The sequence below is a fragment of the Budorcas taxicolor genome, chromosome 21 (assembly GCF_023091745.1).
Source record: "Budorcas taxicolor isolate Tak-1 chromosome 21, Takin1.1, whole genome shotgun sequence".
Taxonomy (NCBI): domain Eukaryota; kingdom Metazoa; phylum Chordata; class Mammalia; order Artiodactyla; family Bovidae; genus Budorcas; species Budorcas taxicolor.
The window spans coordinates 50,780,940-50,797,862 of NC_068930.1; the positions used below are offsets into that span (position 1 = coordinate 50,780,940).

General features: G+C 40.4%; 1 protein-coding gene across 1 annotated transcript in view; it reads right to left on the minus strand.

The window, feature by feature from the left end:
• The window catches only part of SLC25A21 (solute carrier family 25 member 21), a 362,628-nt gene that overhangs the window by 42,373 nt on the left and 303,332 nt on the right, over positions 1–16,923 (minus strand). The window contains exons 5-6 of the mRNA XM_052659966.1: positions 10,190–10,249; positions 6,101–6,208 (exon numbers count right to left, since the gene is read on the minus strand). Of these exons, the coding sequence (XP_052515926.1) occupies positions 6,101–6,208; positions 10,190–10,249 (168 nt within the window). The remainder of the gene's footprint in view (positions 1–6,100; positions 6,209–10,189; positions 10,250–16,923) is intronic.

Here is a 16,923-nt window from a genome sequence, read left to right on the forward strand (position 1 = left end):
GCTGGCATATTGAGTGCAGCACTTTCACAGCATCATCTTTTAATATTTGAAACAGCTCAACTGGAATTCCATCACCTCCACTAGCTTTGTTCATAGTGATGCTTTCTAAGGCCCACTTGACTTCACATTCTAGGATGTCTGGCTCTTAGGTGAGTGATCACACCATCATGATTATCTGGGTCATAAAGATCTTTTTTGTACAGTTCTTATTATGTATTCTTTCCACCTCTTAATATCTTCTGCTTCTGTTAGGTCCATACCATTTCTGTCCTTTATTGTGCCTCTCTTTGCATGGAATATTCCCTTGGTATCTCTAATTTTCTTGAAGAGATCTCTAGTCTCTCCCATTCTATTGTTTTCCTCTATTTCTTTGCATTGATCACTGAGGAAGGGTTTCTTTTCTCTCCTTGCTATTCTTTGGAACTCTGCATTCAGATGGGTATATCTTTTCTTTTCTCCTTTGTCTTTAGCTTCTCTTCTTTCCTCAGCTATTTGTAAAGCCTCCTCAGACAACCATTTTTCCTTTCTGCATTTCTTTTTCTTGGGGATGGTCTTGATCACTGCCTCCTGTACAATGTCATGAAACGCTGTCCATAGTTCATCAGGCACTCTGTCTATCAGATCTAATCCCTTGAATCTATTTGTCACTTCCACTGTATAATCATAAGGGGTTTGATTTAGATCATACTTGAATGGTCTAGTGGTTTCCACTACTTTCTTCAATTTAAGTCTGAATTTTGCAATAAGGAGCTCATGATCTGAGCCACAGTTAGCTCTAGGTCTTGTTTTTGTTGACTGCATAGAGCTTCTCCATTTTCAGTTGCAAAGAATATAATCAATCAGATTTCAGTATTGACCATATGGTGATGCCCATATGTAGAGTTATCTCTTGTGTTTTTGGAAGAGTGTGTTTGCTATGACCAGTGCATTCCCTTGGCCAAACTCTGTTAGCCTCTGCCCTGCTTCATTTTGTATGCCAAGGCCAAACTTGCCTGTTACTCCAGGTATCTCTTGACTTCCTACTTTTGCATTCCAGTCCCCTATGATGAAAAGGACATCTTTTTTGGGTGTTAGTTCTAGAAAGTCTTTAGGTCTTCATAGAACAGTTCAGCTTCAGCTTCTTTGGATTAGTGGTTGGGGCATAGACTTGGATTACTGTGCTATTGAATGGTTTGCCTTGGAAATGAACAGAGATCATTCTGTTGTTTTTGAGGTTGCACCCAAGTACTGCATTTTGGACTCTTGTTTACTATGAGGGCTACTCCATTTCTTCTAAGGGATTCTTGCCCACAGTAGAAGACACAATGGTCATCTGACTTAAATTCACCCATTCCAGTCCATTTCAGTTCACTGATTCCTAAAATGTCAATGTTCACTCTTGCCATTTCCTGTTGGACCACATCCAATCTACCTTGATTCATGGACCTAACATTCCAGATTCCTATGCAATATTGTTCTTTACAGCATCAGACTTTACTTCCATCACCAGTCACATCCACAACTGGGCGTTTTTGCTTTGGCTCTGTCTCTTCATTCTTTCTGGAGTTATTTCTTTTCCAGTAGCATATTGGGCACCTACTGACCTGGTATTTCATCTCTTAGTGGCATATCTTTTTGTCTTTTCATACTGTTCATGAGGTTCTCAAGGGAAGAATAAGTGAAGTGGTTTGCCATTCCCTTCTCCAGTGGACCTGGTGGCTTAGATGGTAAAGTGTCTGCCTACAATGCGGGAGACCCAGGTTCGATCCCTGGTTTGGAAAGATCCTCTGGAGAAGGAAATGGCAACGCACTCCAGTACTGTTGCCTTGAAAATACCATGGACAGAGGAGCGTGGTAGGCTACAGTCCATCGGGTCATGAAGAGTCACACAAGAAAGACTGAGCAACTTCACTTTCTTTCTTTCTTTCTTTCTCTAGTGAACCACGTTTTGTCAGAACTCTCCACCATGACCCGTTTATCTTGGGTGGCCCTACATGGCATGGCTCATAGTTTCACTGAGTTAGACAAGGCTGTGGTCCAAGCGATCAATTTGATTAGTTTTCTGTGATTGTGGTTTTCATTCTGTCTGCCCTCTGATGGATGAGGAGGCTTATGGAAGCTTCTGATGGGAGAGACTGACTGTGGGGGAAACTGGGTTTTGTTCTGATGGGCAGGGCCATGCTCAGTGAATCTTTAATCCAATTTTCTATTGCTGGGTGGGGCTGTGTTTCCTCCCTGTTGTTTGACCTGAGACCAAGCTGTGGCAGGGGTAGTAAGATAGTGGGGACCTCTTTCCAAAGGTCTTGCGCACGCACTGCTGTATTCAGTGCCCCTGACCCTGCAGCAGGCCACTGTCCACCTCTGTCTCTGCCGGAGACTCCTGGACACTCACAGGCAAGCCTGGGTCAGTCTCGTGTGGGGTCATTGCTCCTTTCTCCTGGGTCCTGCTTTGCAAAAGGTTTTGTTTCTGTCCTCCAAGAGTCTGTTTTCCCAATCCTGTGGAAGTACAGTAATCAAATCCCACTGGCCTCCAAAGTCAAATTCCCTGGAGATTCTCAGTCCCTTTGCCAGATCCCCAGGTTGGGAAATCTGTTGTGGGTCCTAGAACTTTCTTAACAGTGCCAGAATTTATTTGGTATAATTATTCTGCAGTGTGTGGGTCGTCTGCTTGCAGCTCTATGGTGGGGTTAATGGAGACCTCCTCCAAGAGGCCACATGCTGTGTCACCCAGATCTGCGGCACCCAGAGCCCCTGCCCATGTGGCAAGCCACCGATGACCCGTGCCTCCATGGGAGACACTCAAACACTTAAAGGACTGGTCTAGCTTAATCTCTGTGGGGTCTAGGTCCTGGCGTGCACAAGGTTTTGTTTAAGCCCTCCGAACTTCTCTGGTGCATATGGGGTTTGATTCTAAATGTGATTTCGCCCCTCCTATTGTCTTGCTGGGGCTTCTCCTTTGCCTTCGGCATGGGGTATCTTCTTCTTCTTCTTTTTTTTTTTTAAATCATAGCTAGTAATTGACTGAAAAGGCTGAAAATAAGCTTCATTCACAACCTCCAGGTGAGGTGACCATGAAACATGATGAAGAATATATGCTTACTTGATATGACTCTTCTGAAGGAAGAACATATTGATTGAGGTAGAACTCTTTCCAAAGTGGCTTCAAATGTTTTTAGTTTCCTCTCAAACTTCTGCTGCTACATGCAAGTTATTTACAGTAAACAGATAGCCAACTACTACTGTTTATGATAACAGACCTCCTTTGAGTTTAAAGACCTCAGTAGGTACTGAAACTGGGCTGCCTTCCCTTAAGAATTCAGCTAAATGGATTGTATTGTCAGTTGGGAATGACCTAAGGGAACCATTGCCCAGTAAGCTGTTTTTGCACCCACAACTGGAGTGGGCTGTTACTATTAACTGGAACATATCTCAAGATAAATCTATTTCTCAAACCTTATGGGTTTATAGGATCAATTTACATCTAGAAATTGTTATTGGTTGAGTGCCTATAACGTACTAGACTCTGTTAAGACCTTTGTATATGTTATCACATTTGCTGTTGTTCAGTTACTAAGTTGTGTCTGACTCTTTGTGACCCCATGGACTGTAGCACACCAGGCTACCCTGTCCTTCACTATCTCCTGGAGTTTGCTCAAACTCATGTCCATTGAGTCAGTGATGCCATCCAACCATCTCATTCCCTGTCATCCCCTTCTCCTCTTGCTCTCAATCTGCACTTGCCCAAAATGGCACTGCTAAGCTGTAAAGTCGCTTCAGCGGTGTCCAACTCTGTGCGACCCCATAGATGGCAGCCCACCAGGCTCCCCCGTCCCTGGGATTCTCCAGGCAAGAACACTGGAGTGGTTGCCATTTCCTTCTCCAATGCATGAAAGTGAAAAATGAAAGTGAAGTTGCTCAGTCGTGTCCGACTCTTTGCGACCCCATGGACTGCAGCCTACCAGGCTCCTCTGCCCATGGGATTTTCCAGGCAAGAGTACTGGAGTGGGGTACCATTGCCTTCTCTGAAAGGGTAGTTGGTTTTAAATGACTAGATCTGAAATATGCTGTTTTTATCATGTCACTTCTTTCTCTCAGTTTTTTTTTTTTGGTAATAGGCATAGCCCTATTACTTTATGTTGGGTGACTATGCATTGCTTTTCAATTTGATCAATATTGCCTACAAAGTGTCACCTCTGATCAGCTACTGAATCCTGATAACTGCTGGAAATAAATGCTGACACCTGTGACCTACGTGATCCCTCTGTTACTATGTTCTGACTAGTTGATGTAATACGACAAACATTTTATAAGGAACCCAATAGATTGTATTTTGTCTAAGTAAATGAATTCTGAATGCAGTTTAGTGAATTCTGCAAAAGAAACAACACCAAACAAGTTCCTCTCTCTCCCCAACTTAAAAAAAACAGTTGCATATACACCAACAATTTACACAGACCACACTCGGTCAATGAACCAGGAGCACGGGCACATGCAGCATTCTTGTGTCGGGCTGCAAGGGCATTTAATGTGTTCTAGCAAGGCCTTGGCACATGCACAACATAACCAGGGCTTACATGGCCTCAGTGCAGAACCTCCTTGAAGGCAGAGCAGAGAAAAAGAACATTAGGTGAGAGTAGGCATGCTATGATAATTCGTTATTTTCACTCCTGTGAATGCTTCTTGGTGCTCTGTCCCATTTTGTGTTTCTCTACTTACACGCTGTCTTGATGAAGGACTGCAGTTGGAAGGCCTGTGTATTCTTTTGCTCACTCCTTCCTGCCCCAAGACATGCTTCCCAATAGGTAAAATAGGACACTGAATGGGGAGCTCCAATTCTCCTAGCTGGTAATTCTCCCTGTCTAACAAATCAAATTTTCCTTGAGCAGATTCCATGGGGGCTGTCTTAAATGCTCCATATTGATAGGACATTGGAGAAGTGTTTCTTTTTATTTCCTTCTGGTCCCTGCCATCTTTCCCATCATTCAAGGAAGAATAGAGAAAAAGCAAAACAGAAACAGAGTAGGGCAATACAGGGATTCTCAGCCTTTTCTAAAGTGCTGTGTATCTCTGCAATTAGGACAACCTTTTGAAACTTAAAAAAAATCTCCCTTAATTAGGACTGACCTCATCTGAGGAGCTGTAGTAGCCCAGCCCTGTCCTCCGTAGGCCTTGGCAGCTAAGGTGAGTAGGGCTCTCTCTCTTTCCCATAGCTCTGCTCAGGAAGCTGCCAGAGAGCTCTTAGGCAGTATCAGCAGACAGGAAGTGGGGTGGGAGTGAGCGGGGTCTCCACCCATTAGCAGCTGCTTAAGTGGTAGGCAGGGGAGCTTTTCTACAGAGAAATTCAGGTCAGCAGAACCTCTAGACCAATTTATACCACATGCTACCCAGTTGTGGAAGTAAATTCAAATGCTAAGAAAGGACCTGAACTGCCAATCTCCTTATTTTTTTCCTACCTTTGGCTTGGCACCCAAAAGAATAAAAGAAGAGCAATTGGACTTGGTGGTTTAAAGGGAATTATTAGGCAACTGGAAGGAAGTGAAGGCAGCACAGACCAAGGGAAGCTGTCTTCATGGAACATCATGTACCAGCGATTAAATGTCAAGACCCATCATTGTCCAAGTGGTGACGTCTACTCAGGTTTAGTAACCCGCTCATTCAGATTTAACCAAAAGACAAGCTTGACAGATTATCAGAATCTTTGGGGGAAGGCAGTGGGTGGAGTAGGGAATGAAGTAATTTTGAAAAAATGATTTCATAATTTTTATTTAAAAAAGCACAACAATATTATCACCTCAGTGGTTTTTTTTGCTACAGTCTATTCTAGTAAAATGTGAAATAGAGGTTTTGCTAAAAGTAGAGAAAATATTTCCAAATAAGTCATTATACATTTCATTACAACTCTAAAATAAAAATGTCTAAACGTGTTTGTCCATCAGACTTTAGTGCTTTTTTGTTAGCACTTTCCTGTGGAAGAAGTTTGACTTTTTCTTACGCTACTTCCTTAACAATAAGCTAGTATGGCTTTAACAAGTGGCTAGGAGAAGGGTTCATAATTTTATACTATATACTGAAAAATAATTTTTTACATTCCCTCAACAATAGGAAAACGTTAAATGATTACCTCTGTAAATTTGTTCCGATTGGCTTGCAAGCCAACTTTTACTACCTCAAAAGGGTTGACCACAATGGCTTCTGTTAGTCCAGATCCCAGTCCAGCAACAGCAAATGTCTAGAAAAATTAAGTCAATCAATACTTTAAAACAAGTTATCATGTGTATGAGGTTAAACATCTTACTCATTACACTATGCAGCTGAATGTTATAATGAGAATGGAGAAACTCACATAAATGCACCATATACCATTACTAAACAGCTTTAGATCTTGATTCGATGCTGACAATTCGTGAAGCAGAAATTACAGAAGCCACAAACCACATCCTAACAATTCAAAATAAAACGTCAAAGCCCCATCAACAATGACTTTGTCCTTTAATGAAAAGCAAGGTTGTTTTATGTATTTAAGGTGGATACTAAAACATCTGCGCATGTAACAATTAAGAGTTTGACTTAGTAAAAGGAGAGCTTCGTTTTTAAACAACTGCTTAAACACATTTAGCGAGCATATAAAAAATTCAAGGAGCAGAATCAGCAATAAAATGTTTATAAAAAGTAAATTTCAGGTAACCAAAGAGTATGGTTGAAAATATTTAAATATATAGCCACATTCTTAGAGTCACTATTCTAGGAAGTTAAGAAACAAAAAATCATTTTAAAATTCTTCCTTTATCTGTTTTTTTAAATTGAGCCCTATTCTTCCAGACCTAGAAGCTGAGGGATAAAAGTTGAGGTCAGAAATTGCTAGGTTGTCTCGAAGGGCTCAAATGAAATCTAGAACATTTAGCAAAAGGTAACTGTGTCTCGAGTTATTTTCTACCTGTTAAGAATTTCTGCACTAGGAAAGAACAACTTTTAGAATTTTCTTCTGAATAGAATGCTGAAGGGTTTTTTTCAGAAACTTAAATAACTACAACTATAAAAACACACACACTTGGCAGGAAAACAAAATAAAACAAAGTTTCAAGCCTTCAAACAGATGTTGGAAAAAATAATTCTTTAGTGCTGAAGCTCAAACTCCAGGAGAAGTTATACTATATACAACTAGGAGAAGAAAGAAGCCAATGAAGAGTAAAGAACAGAAGCTCTTATTAGGAGGAGTCTGTAATAGGAGACTAAAAGAGAAAAGGGAGAAAACAATGTTCTATATCCTTAGAAGGGGAGGCAAGATGGAACCAGGGCAGGATCCAGGGCCAGGGGGTCTGGGTTTAGGTTGTGATTCTGCCATCTTATTGGCTGTGTGACCAAAGCTGCCATGTACAGTAGTTTACGCACATAGGTGCATGTGGAGGCTGAAATCACCCTGCACCCTGTTTGCCAAGTGGGAGTTCTGGAAAGCCATTAGTCAGGAGAAAGGAGCACCTTTTCATAATTCACACAAAAACAACACGTGTGTCAGCGGCAACTCTGTATAAATGAATCTTTTAAAGGCAATGTGGTACATACAATGGAATATGACTCAGCCATTAAAAAGAATGAAATACTGCCATTTGCAAGAACATGGATGGACCTGGAAATTACCACGAAGCAAAATGTGTCAAACAAAGACAAATCTCATAGGATATCACTTATATTTGGAATCTAAAAAAAAAAGTGATACAAATGAACTTATTTACAAAACAGAAGCAGATTCACATACTTAGAGAACAAACATTATTACCAGAGGGGAAGGGAAGAGGGGAGGGATAACTTGGGGGTTTGGGATTGATGTGTACACATTACTATATTTAAAATAAAATGCCTTTTCATGAAAAAAAAAAACAATGAATTTTTTATGCCACAGTTTTCTCATCTGTAAAATGGAGACTATAATATCTAATCTTTGTATTTAATAAGATTATTATGAAGGTCAAAATCATGTGTGAAAGCCTCTTGTAAATTGCTGTTACTGTTACTAAAAACCACTGTCACTGTTGCACAAAGAGGAAGAACAAGATTTTACACAGATTTCAGGAGAGAATAACAATTTTTCTTTTAATGCCCCTTCATCACAATTTTAAACATATCTGTATAGGGTAACAGACCAAATACTTTATTCATTTATCTCAGACTCCCATCATGGAAGCCAAAAGCAGAAGAGAAAGCAAAAATACTAGTCCCAAACTCTTCTGACTGAAAAAAGCTAAAATCCAGATGTTCAGGTTTTTATTACTACATGCAACCTTCCAAGTAATTCACTTTTTTGTTCTTCTATAAAACTCAGCTACATTTGCTGTCAGAACTAGTGTTCAGCGTCCCTTGTCAAAAGAATTGATCAGCTATCAGCATATCATGTTACTCTGGTTGTTCCAGAGACAGCGCTAACTGTCAGGTTCCCAGCCTCCCGGGCTTTTCACGGGAGAGCACCAAGGGACATTCAACGGCTGTTTAAGTGTCTAGCTGTATCAAAGAGAAACTGAAACAAATGAGTTCAAGAAAAGAGAAAAACTGTATACAGTTTGCATGAATCCAGTGAAAGGATCTGGAGTGGCCAAATGCTTTTCTTTTCGAGTTATCAAGAGAGAAGCATGGTCTCTCACATACTACAGGTGCTCTACCCAGGAACACCCAGCTGACCCTCTGGAAACCATCCTCTTTTTAACAAGATGTTTCCAAAGTGAAGGGAGACATTCAGGGAAGACACTGAGGAATTAATTAATTTTAGGACTCATGCTACCACTTCTTCCATGAGAGGCCTCCTCACAGCCCCTTTGTTTAAGCAGGAGCCTGGACCAGAGGTTTCCTTGTCGTAACACAAAGCAACACTATTGGGTTTCTTAACTGGAGCCTTCCTAGAAAGGGAGCATGTATGATTTTTTTTTTTTTAAATAGCAGATAATTCTTAATCACTCTTTGGTGTTCTTTAGTTGCTCAGTCATGTCTATTTTGCAACCCCACAGACTGTAGCCTGCCAGGCTCCTCTGTCCATGGGATTTCCCAGGCAAGAATACTGGAGTGGGTTACCATTTCCTTCTCCAGGGGATCTTCCAGACCCAGGGGTAGAACCCGCGTCTCCTGCATTGCAAGTAGATTCTTTACCGCTGAGCCACCGGGGAAGCCCAGTGAATTACCGCTTCCCCGGTGGCTCAGCAGTAAAGAATCCCCCTGCAATGCAAAAGCCGTGGGAGGCACAGTTTTGAATTCCTGGATCCAGATGATCCCCTGGAGGGAGAACATGGCAACCCTCTCCAGTATTCTTGCTTGGAGAATCCCATGGACAGAGGAGCCTGGTGGGCTAGGATCCATAGGGTCGCCAAGAGTTGGACACTGAAGCATCTGAGCATGCAAAGTAACTAAAGAGCTGAAGCTCAGAATGCGGCCCTGTTGGCTGGTAAACTGCCAGGTAAACTGGAGGATGGAAGGTATGTTGTAAGGTACATTCGTAGAGGTTGGAAAGCATGTTGTCACTTGGAGGGCCAAGGTAGATTTAGTTTAGTTTAGTCTTGTTTTGCAGATTTTGAGGAGAAATTATTGCACTGGCTCTTTCTGGGGTTCTCGCTGTACTCATACAACATACTTGGCCAATATAATTTAACTTGTTTTGTGAAAAGCAACAAAATCACTAAGAAAGACAGGAGTGGTATCTACAAATGTTCAAATCACCAAGTGACTTTTATGTAATAGTTGATCTGACATTGTAAGATCACTATTCTCCCCAACTATAAAAGGCCCCTCCAAGTGCATCTGACCACAGAGTGACCTGAAGTCCTAGACTTACTACAGCTTGAGCAAAAGCTGGAAAAGTGACCTGTTAGGAAATAATTTTAGGTACCTTGACTTTCACATAAATAGATATGTGTAGTATGTATGTAAACACATGCATTTTTTGGGGTTTAAAGGAGTCTTTGACAAATGTACCCTTTATTTTATATTCTTGACCATGTCTCATATGGGCCTTTCCACACATATCATCATTATCATAAATTCATCACTGGGAGCTATAAAATAGCTAAATTGTGAGTTATTAGGAAGATGGCTTTCAACAAGTAGCTGAACATTGAATAACTCAAATTCATATTTTAGTAGCTGAGCTTGGGGAATCAAAAGGGTTTTTGTTTCCAGATTTTGCTTTATGAAATAACACACACACTTAAGTATAATAAATACTCTCACTTACCAATGCTGGTGACAGAGACACATATCCAAGCAATTTCTTGTACTGCTCAAAGGTGAAAAACTGTGAAACAAAACCAAACTCAGAGATTTATAACAATTTCCTGCAGCAAACCTTTAAATTGACTCAAATTTCTTTAGTAAATCATTATATTCACTAGCAACTTAAAAAATGATAAACCATCGAACATAGTTTTTAATCCAGTCTCGGGTAGTTGCTATTGAATCTTATTTGAACATTCACATTTTTAAATGCAGCTATAATAACCTACAGAAGAGCTGATGGAATCCTTTATAGCAGTAAATGAACCATACAGCTGCCATTTACCATGACCATTTTCAGTTTCCCTAGACATCAATAGACTTCTTTTTTATGGCAGTGATTCAAAATTATAGGCATAGAGACCCGAAGTCTTCGGTGTCCTATGTTTTCTCTATGACCTGCTTTCCCAGTGAATGCCCAATTTTCTAACCCCCTTATAAAAGACACCCACTTCTAGGCTGTAACTTGCATTTATATTGCTGTGTATCTCTACTGTTCCATGGGATTTCTAAACACTCAATAATGATGAAGATGCCATGATAAACTAGGAAAGGACCCAACAAGGACACATCTAATCTGTCCCCTGCCTGAAAGTAAAACTGTCCTCAATCTGAATGAAGAAAGACAGCTGTTTAATCTTCCCTTTAAAATCTGTTGATGATGATGAAGATTTTGTTGGTTCTTTCAATAGTTGATGTTTAATATAATTTTCTCTGTGAAGGGATTTCTATGGAGGCAAATCTAATCAGTCACTTTGTATAATATGCCCCAAATAAATTTTTCTCCTCTCTTTCTATGCTATGCATTTTGGACAACAATCTGGTTGAACATGATGCTTTGCTCCTGGATTCTCTGTTAGGTACCCTGCCAAAATCACCGATAAAACACACTCTTAGGTCCTGCTAGGGTCTGATTCTCAAGACTACAGAAATGGCATGGGCATTTTATGGTCTTAAATGTCTTCTACTTTATTACTTTATAACCCGGTACAATGGAGCAAGAAAAAAAATGTAGATTTGAAAGCCAGATAATATTCTGTTGGTAGAAAGAGGTAGTTACGTGTAGACATGGCTCTCATGAATCTTTGGGCAGTTCAAGGGTCTTTACATCATCAGACAGATTGATTCTTTTAAAGACTCAGGAGTGATTTTTGTGCTATGGTCCTTTAGATCACCTATGGATGTAGACGTCCATAGAGCAGGAATTCATTCTTTCACTGATTTGACAAATATTTCTTGGTTCACACACTGGGGATGCAGCATAAACAAGGAGAAACCCCTGCCTTCTTGGTAATAACCATCTAGTGGGTGGTAATAACCCAGAAACTATCCTGATGTTCAACTAGTAACACCAGGAGCCACCACAGTTTTGATGAAAGATGTACTAGAAATGATTAAAAGGACAAGGGTTATGGTCTTGGGTTCAAAAAATAATTTAGGTTTTTCTCTCTTCTCATGGTCATCATGATAACAATTCTTTGATAATCACTTTATGTGGATTTTGACATGAGCAGTCCTAGGTTTGAATCCTGACTGAACTCTGGAAGCATAGCTTGACCTTTCTGACCTCGAGGACACAAGACTTCACTTCTAGAGTAGTCTTTAAGTAAAAGGACTTGAGGAAGATTTCTTGACAGTCCCGGCACACAGGAGACTTTCAGATAATCTTAGTTTCCATTTCCTTTTTTCACTTTGGGACTAAAGGAACCATAGATTCCTCATTGACATGGATCATTCATGAGAGCCTGCTGTGGTCCAGGAAACATGCTAAGACCTTTGCACAGGCTACTGCATTTAATCCATATGACAGGTTATATCGCAATCATGATTCCCATTTGTAGATATCTGTCCTGCAGCTAGGGAGTCAAAGGATTGAGGTTTCTCACTACGTCCGACTCCAAAGCCTGAATTTGCTCTCAACCACTATACTGCACTACTCACTGCTGAGCCATGATTTTTAGTGGTTTGGGAAGAGATTCTCTGTGCTAGAATTTTTTTCCTGCTGAAATCTTCTTGCCTTCCCTGACCCTGGAAGCTGAGTTCCTCAAGGCAGAAGATTTCAAACTTTTTTTTAAATTTAAATTTATTTATTTTAATTGGAGGCTAATTACTTTACAATACTGTATTGGTTTTGCCATACATCAACATGAATCCGCCACAGGCGTACACGTGTTCCCCATCCTGAACCCCACTCCCATCTCCCTCCCCGAACCATCCCTCTGGGTCATCCCAGTGCACCAGCCCCGACCATCCTGTATCTTGCATCGAACCTGGACTGGCGATTCGTTTCTTATATGATATTATACATGTTTCAATGCCATTCTTCCAAATCATCCCACCCTCTCCCTCTCCCACAGAGTTTGACCACAATCTAAGTAAAAATTATTTACCCAACTCAGGTCCATACATGCATGCCGCACACACTCACATTTATAACTGGAACAAAACACTGCCGTAAAACAATGTTTACCTCTTCACTATGTGTAATGCATTCTGTTTCTACTCTGTTTCATCAGAAATTTTTTTCTGGTGACCCACTAAATTGATTTCAGAGTTCACAGGTCATGGCCTATATTTTGGAAACATGCTCTAAGGGGTCCATGTGAGTTCAGGAAGTTCTGGGAGAGGATGGACCTCGCAGAATGCCTCATTACCTTGTTCCCTTCCAGGGTGAGTATGCATTTTTCCTTTCTGACTTTTTGTCATGAAAAGAAATGATAGACCAAAGAGATCTTGAAGAAGTGTGGGAACATGGACTTGATGTGCTGGGCTGTGCTTAGTCGCTCAGTCATGTCCTACTCTTTGTGACCCCATGGACTGTAGCCCAACAAGCTCCTCTGTCCTTGGGGATTCTCCAGGTAAGAATGCTGGAGTGGGCTGCCATGCCCTCCTCCAGGGAATCTTCCCAACTCAGGGATAAAACCCAGGTCTCCTGCACTGCAGGCTGATTCTTCACTGTCTGAGCCACCAGGGAAGCCCAAGAATACTGGAATGGGTAGCTATCCGTTCTCCAGGGGATCTTCCCAACTCAGGAATCGAACCAGGGTCTCCTGCATTGCAGGTGGAATCTTTACCAGCTGAGCTACCAGGGAATTCTGGACTTGACCTGTAACTCTAAGCAGTTCTCACAGGGAATTCCAAGTCTACACTTTGGAGCAATTCTAGGCTTTTCATGTTCCCATCTGTATAACTGTTAAAAAAAAAAAAAAGAAAAAAGAGAGAAGCTACCACTAGCTGGTTGGTACTCATCAGCAGTCTGCCTGGAAGATTCTGGTTATGGCTGGGATGAAGTAATTCAGGTTCCTGGCAGTAAAGAAGCCTCATAGATCAGTGATAAGTTGCTAATAGATTAAACCAAAAGTAATGAACAATATATATTACATATTCTATGAAAGAAATAGTGCTTTGAACTTAAAAAAAACAAACTTGTTTTAATTTCTACCTTTGCGATCAAAGTCTAAATTACTGAATATAAATAAAACAATATCTCAAGAAAGGAAAAGTTAAAATCTTTTAAAATGGATTTCCAACAATATTAAAATAATGTAACGTCATTACAATGTGCAACCCATTATTAGCTAAAAATATTCATTCATTCAACAGATATTTATTGACTGTCTCCCATGTGTAAAATTTAAAAGATATTATACTAGACTATATTCTTAAGAACTAGATTAATTGTTGTTTTAATTCCTTTCTATGCAGCACTAATCCTTTATTGCCTCCATAATATTTAGTCAGAGAAGTGATAAAGTTACCCTATCACATAAGATATGAGATTACACTCTTCAAGGATGAAATTAGGAGAGTCAACACGTTGAAGCCCCAATACTTCGGCCACCTAATGTCAAGAGCTACTCATTGGAAAAGACCCTGATGCTCGGAAAGATTGAGGGCAGGAGGAGAAGGGCCTGACCGAGGATGAGATGGTTGGATGGCATCGCTGGAAATAGTGAAGGACAGAGGAGTCTGGAGTGCTACAGTCCATGGCATTGCAAAGAGTTGGACATGATTTAGCAACTGAACAATAACAACAACATGTAGTAATGTTACCTATTCAAAGTCATGCAAATGTGTAGTAAAGAGTTTAGAAAACCTTTATAGTCAGTCAGGGTTTTGGGAATCTTGAATGTAAAATCTGAAATCCAAATTACTATGGTATACATAATCTATCTACTGGAACCTTTAAATTGGTAGTCTAATTGGGAGAGGGGTTGGACCTGGAGGACAGGCTGTGTGGTCCCTGGAGAAGTGTCAAGCTGTGGTTGGACAGGGGAGGTGAGCACGGTTTACCTGGGTGACCCAGCCCTCTGAAGGGTACTTTCATTGCTCACTAAACAATCTGATGATTAAGCTGACCTCCCAGATCATCTGTTCTGAGAGGCAGTTACATTACAGGGAAACCGTCTGATCCATTTGGGTCATACTTTTAACAAGTAGGCCTTGAGAAGTGCCCAGACTAGGACTGACTATTCCCCATCACAGAAGCAAACCCTTCTGGGTATCGCTCTCAATGCCCTATACATTTTGAAGCCTCCCAGTTTGGTTGGTGGTAACAGGCACTATTCCCAGTCCTGTGTGACTGCCCAGCACTGTTCCTGCGAATCCTTTTGACCAGTCTTTCCAGGCCTCGCTAGTTTCCTCATGTGTGCCCTGGTCAGCTGGATACTGGAGGTGTCCCTCTGCAGATCTTAGGTGTCTCTCTCTATGCAGATCTCTCTTTGTCTGGTGCTCTGTCCTGCGAACTCTAGATGCCTTTCCCTCCTAGCTTCTCAGCTCTTTCTCAACCCAGGGAGTCCAATGGTTGATGCAGTCAACTGGATTTTTCCTGTGTATTCGTGAGCTGAGAACTCAAGGCAGTGAGTTGGGGCAATTTGCAGGGCACATCTCATCTGTTTTGCATCTCAGGTATGACTCTCCCTCTTTGTTTCATGTCCAGTGTCTTAAAAATATTCTGGTTTCATATATTTTGTTCATTTTCTGTTTTTGCTGTTTCAGGCAGCAGAGTAAATCTGGTCCCTGTGACTTCATCTTGGCTGGAAATGGAAGTCTCGGCCTTTTGGAAACTCTGAATAGTAGATGTGGGAATTTGGGGGAACAGGACAGGAATTCTCCTGTTATAAAGTAATAAATTTTCTTTCTGTTTCTTGTTACATGAAAGTGAAAGTGCTGTTTGCTCAGTTGTGTCCAACTCTTTGTGACCACATGGACTGTAGCCCTCCAGGCTCCTCTGTCCATGGGATTCTACAGGCATGGATAGCCATTTCCTTCTCCAGGGGATCTTCCCAACCCAGGATTGAACCTGGGTCTTCTGCATTGCAGGCAGATTCTTTACCACTGAGCCACCAGGGAAGTTCCTGTTACACATGTTTCATTTATTCATCTAATATCCATGGAACATCTACTCATAGGCACTGTGATAAGTGTAAAGGATACAGTGGTGAACAAAAAGACTTCACAATATATAATATTTTGTGAGTTTGGTTGGCGTTAAGCAGTCCTTGAGAGTCTGACCATGAACTGATGGTGTTTCCAGACCTGTGATGCTCAAAACTAGATCCTGGAATCCAGCACGCAGTGCCTGCCATCTCTGAGCAACCAACTGGTCTCTTTCAGAGTCTTCATTTCCTTTTGCTAACGGCAATACTAATTCTGTCTCTATTTGTGAAGGGGAGTTTCATTTATTTAGCATCAATGAATATTATTATTTTAATGCTGAAATTCATTCAAAGAATAAAGTACAGACAAAAATTATCTGTTTCTAGACCTTATCTATTTCTCTCTATACATACACATATATATACATAATTTCAGAGACCATATATACATATGTATACATGTGTGTATATATCTATGGCCTGAATATTTTTTCAAAGTAAACTGTGATGGCATACAATAAAGCAGTTTATGATGTATGAAATCGTTGCAATCAGATGATCATTTTCCTCACAAATCCTAAGATAAATATCTATAAAAGGAATGTTTTCATAAATTGTGTTGAAAAACTGGTGCTATCCATCTGGCAAAGATACACTTAACTCGAAGTCATACTTAAAAAGCCAACATACTTACCATATGTCTCAATAATTTTAAGGTAAAATCTACTTGAAACAAGATGTCTGGGACACATACACCATATCCAGTTGCCCAAAAGTTCATCTGTTAACCATTGTTCTGGCAGGGAGCATTGTTTTTTTAAAGTTGAGACTAGCTCAGTTTTGTAAAGCTCAATTTTTTTTTTCTCCCATAAAAGACTGCTCAACATTGATAAACGTTAATCCTCTAAAAGCTTAAATTGTCTCCAACATATAGTATTAAGGAAAAGTATTCCAGGAAAAACTGTAATTGCAGTTTACTTTATTTATACATGTAAAACTCTGAACAAATGAATATATTATTCCGTGGAGACAAAGTGACTTTCCTTGAACAGGAAGTATGCTCTGTTTGTTTACTTGGGCAATCTTTTATCAAGTGAAGCCATTTCATAATTCAATTCAGCCCTCTTGCGTACTTTGGTGAACTTTTTCCAGATTCTCTATTGCGATTCAGATCCTTATAATGAAATTTGTATTGAAGTAATAATATAAAATCACAAAAACTATAGCAATGAAGAGGTGAATTTATAGAGGAAAAACATTTTAAAGCTTTGCTTTCTGCACTCTAGACCGGAATGAAATCCTATTAAATCTCCATTTT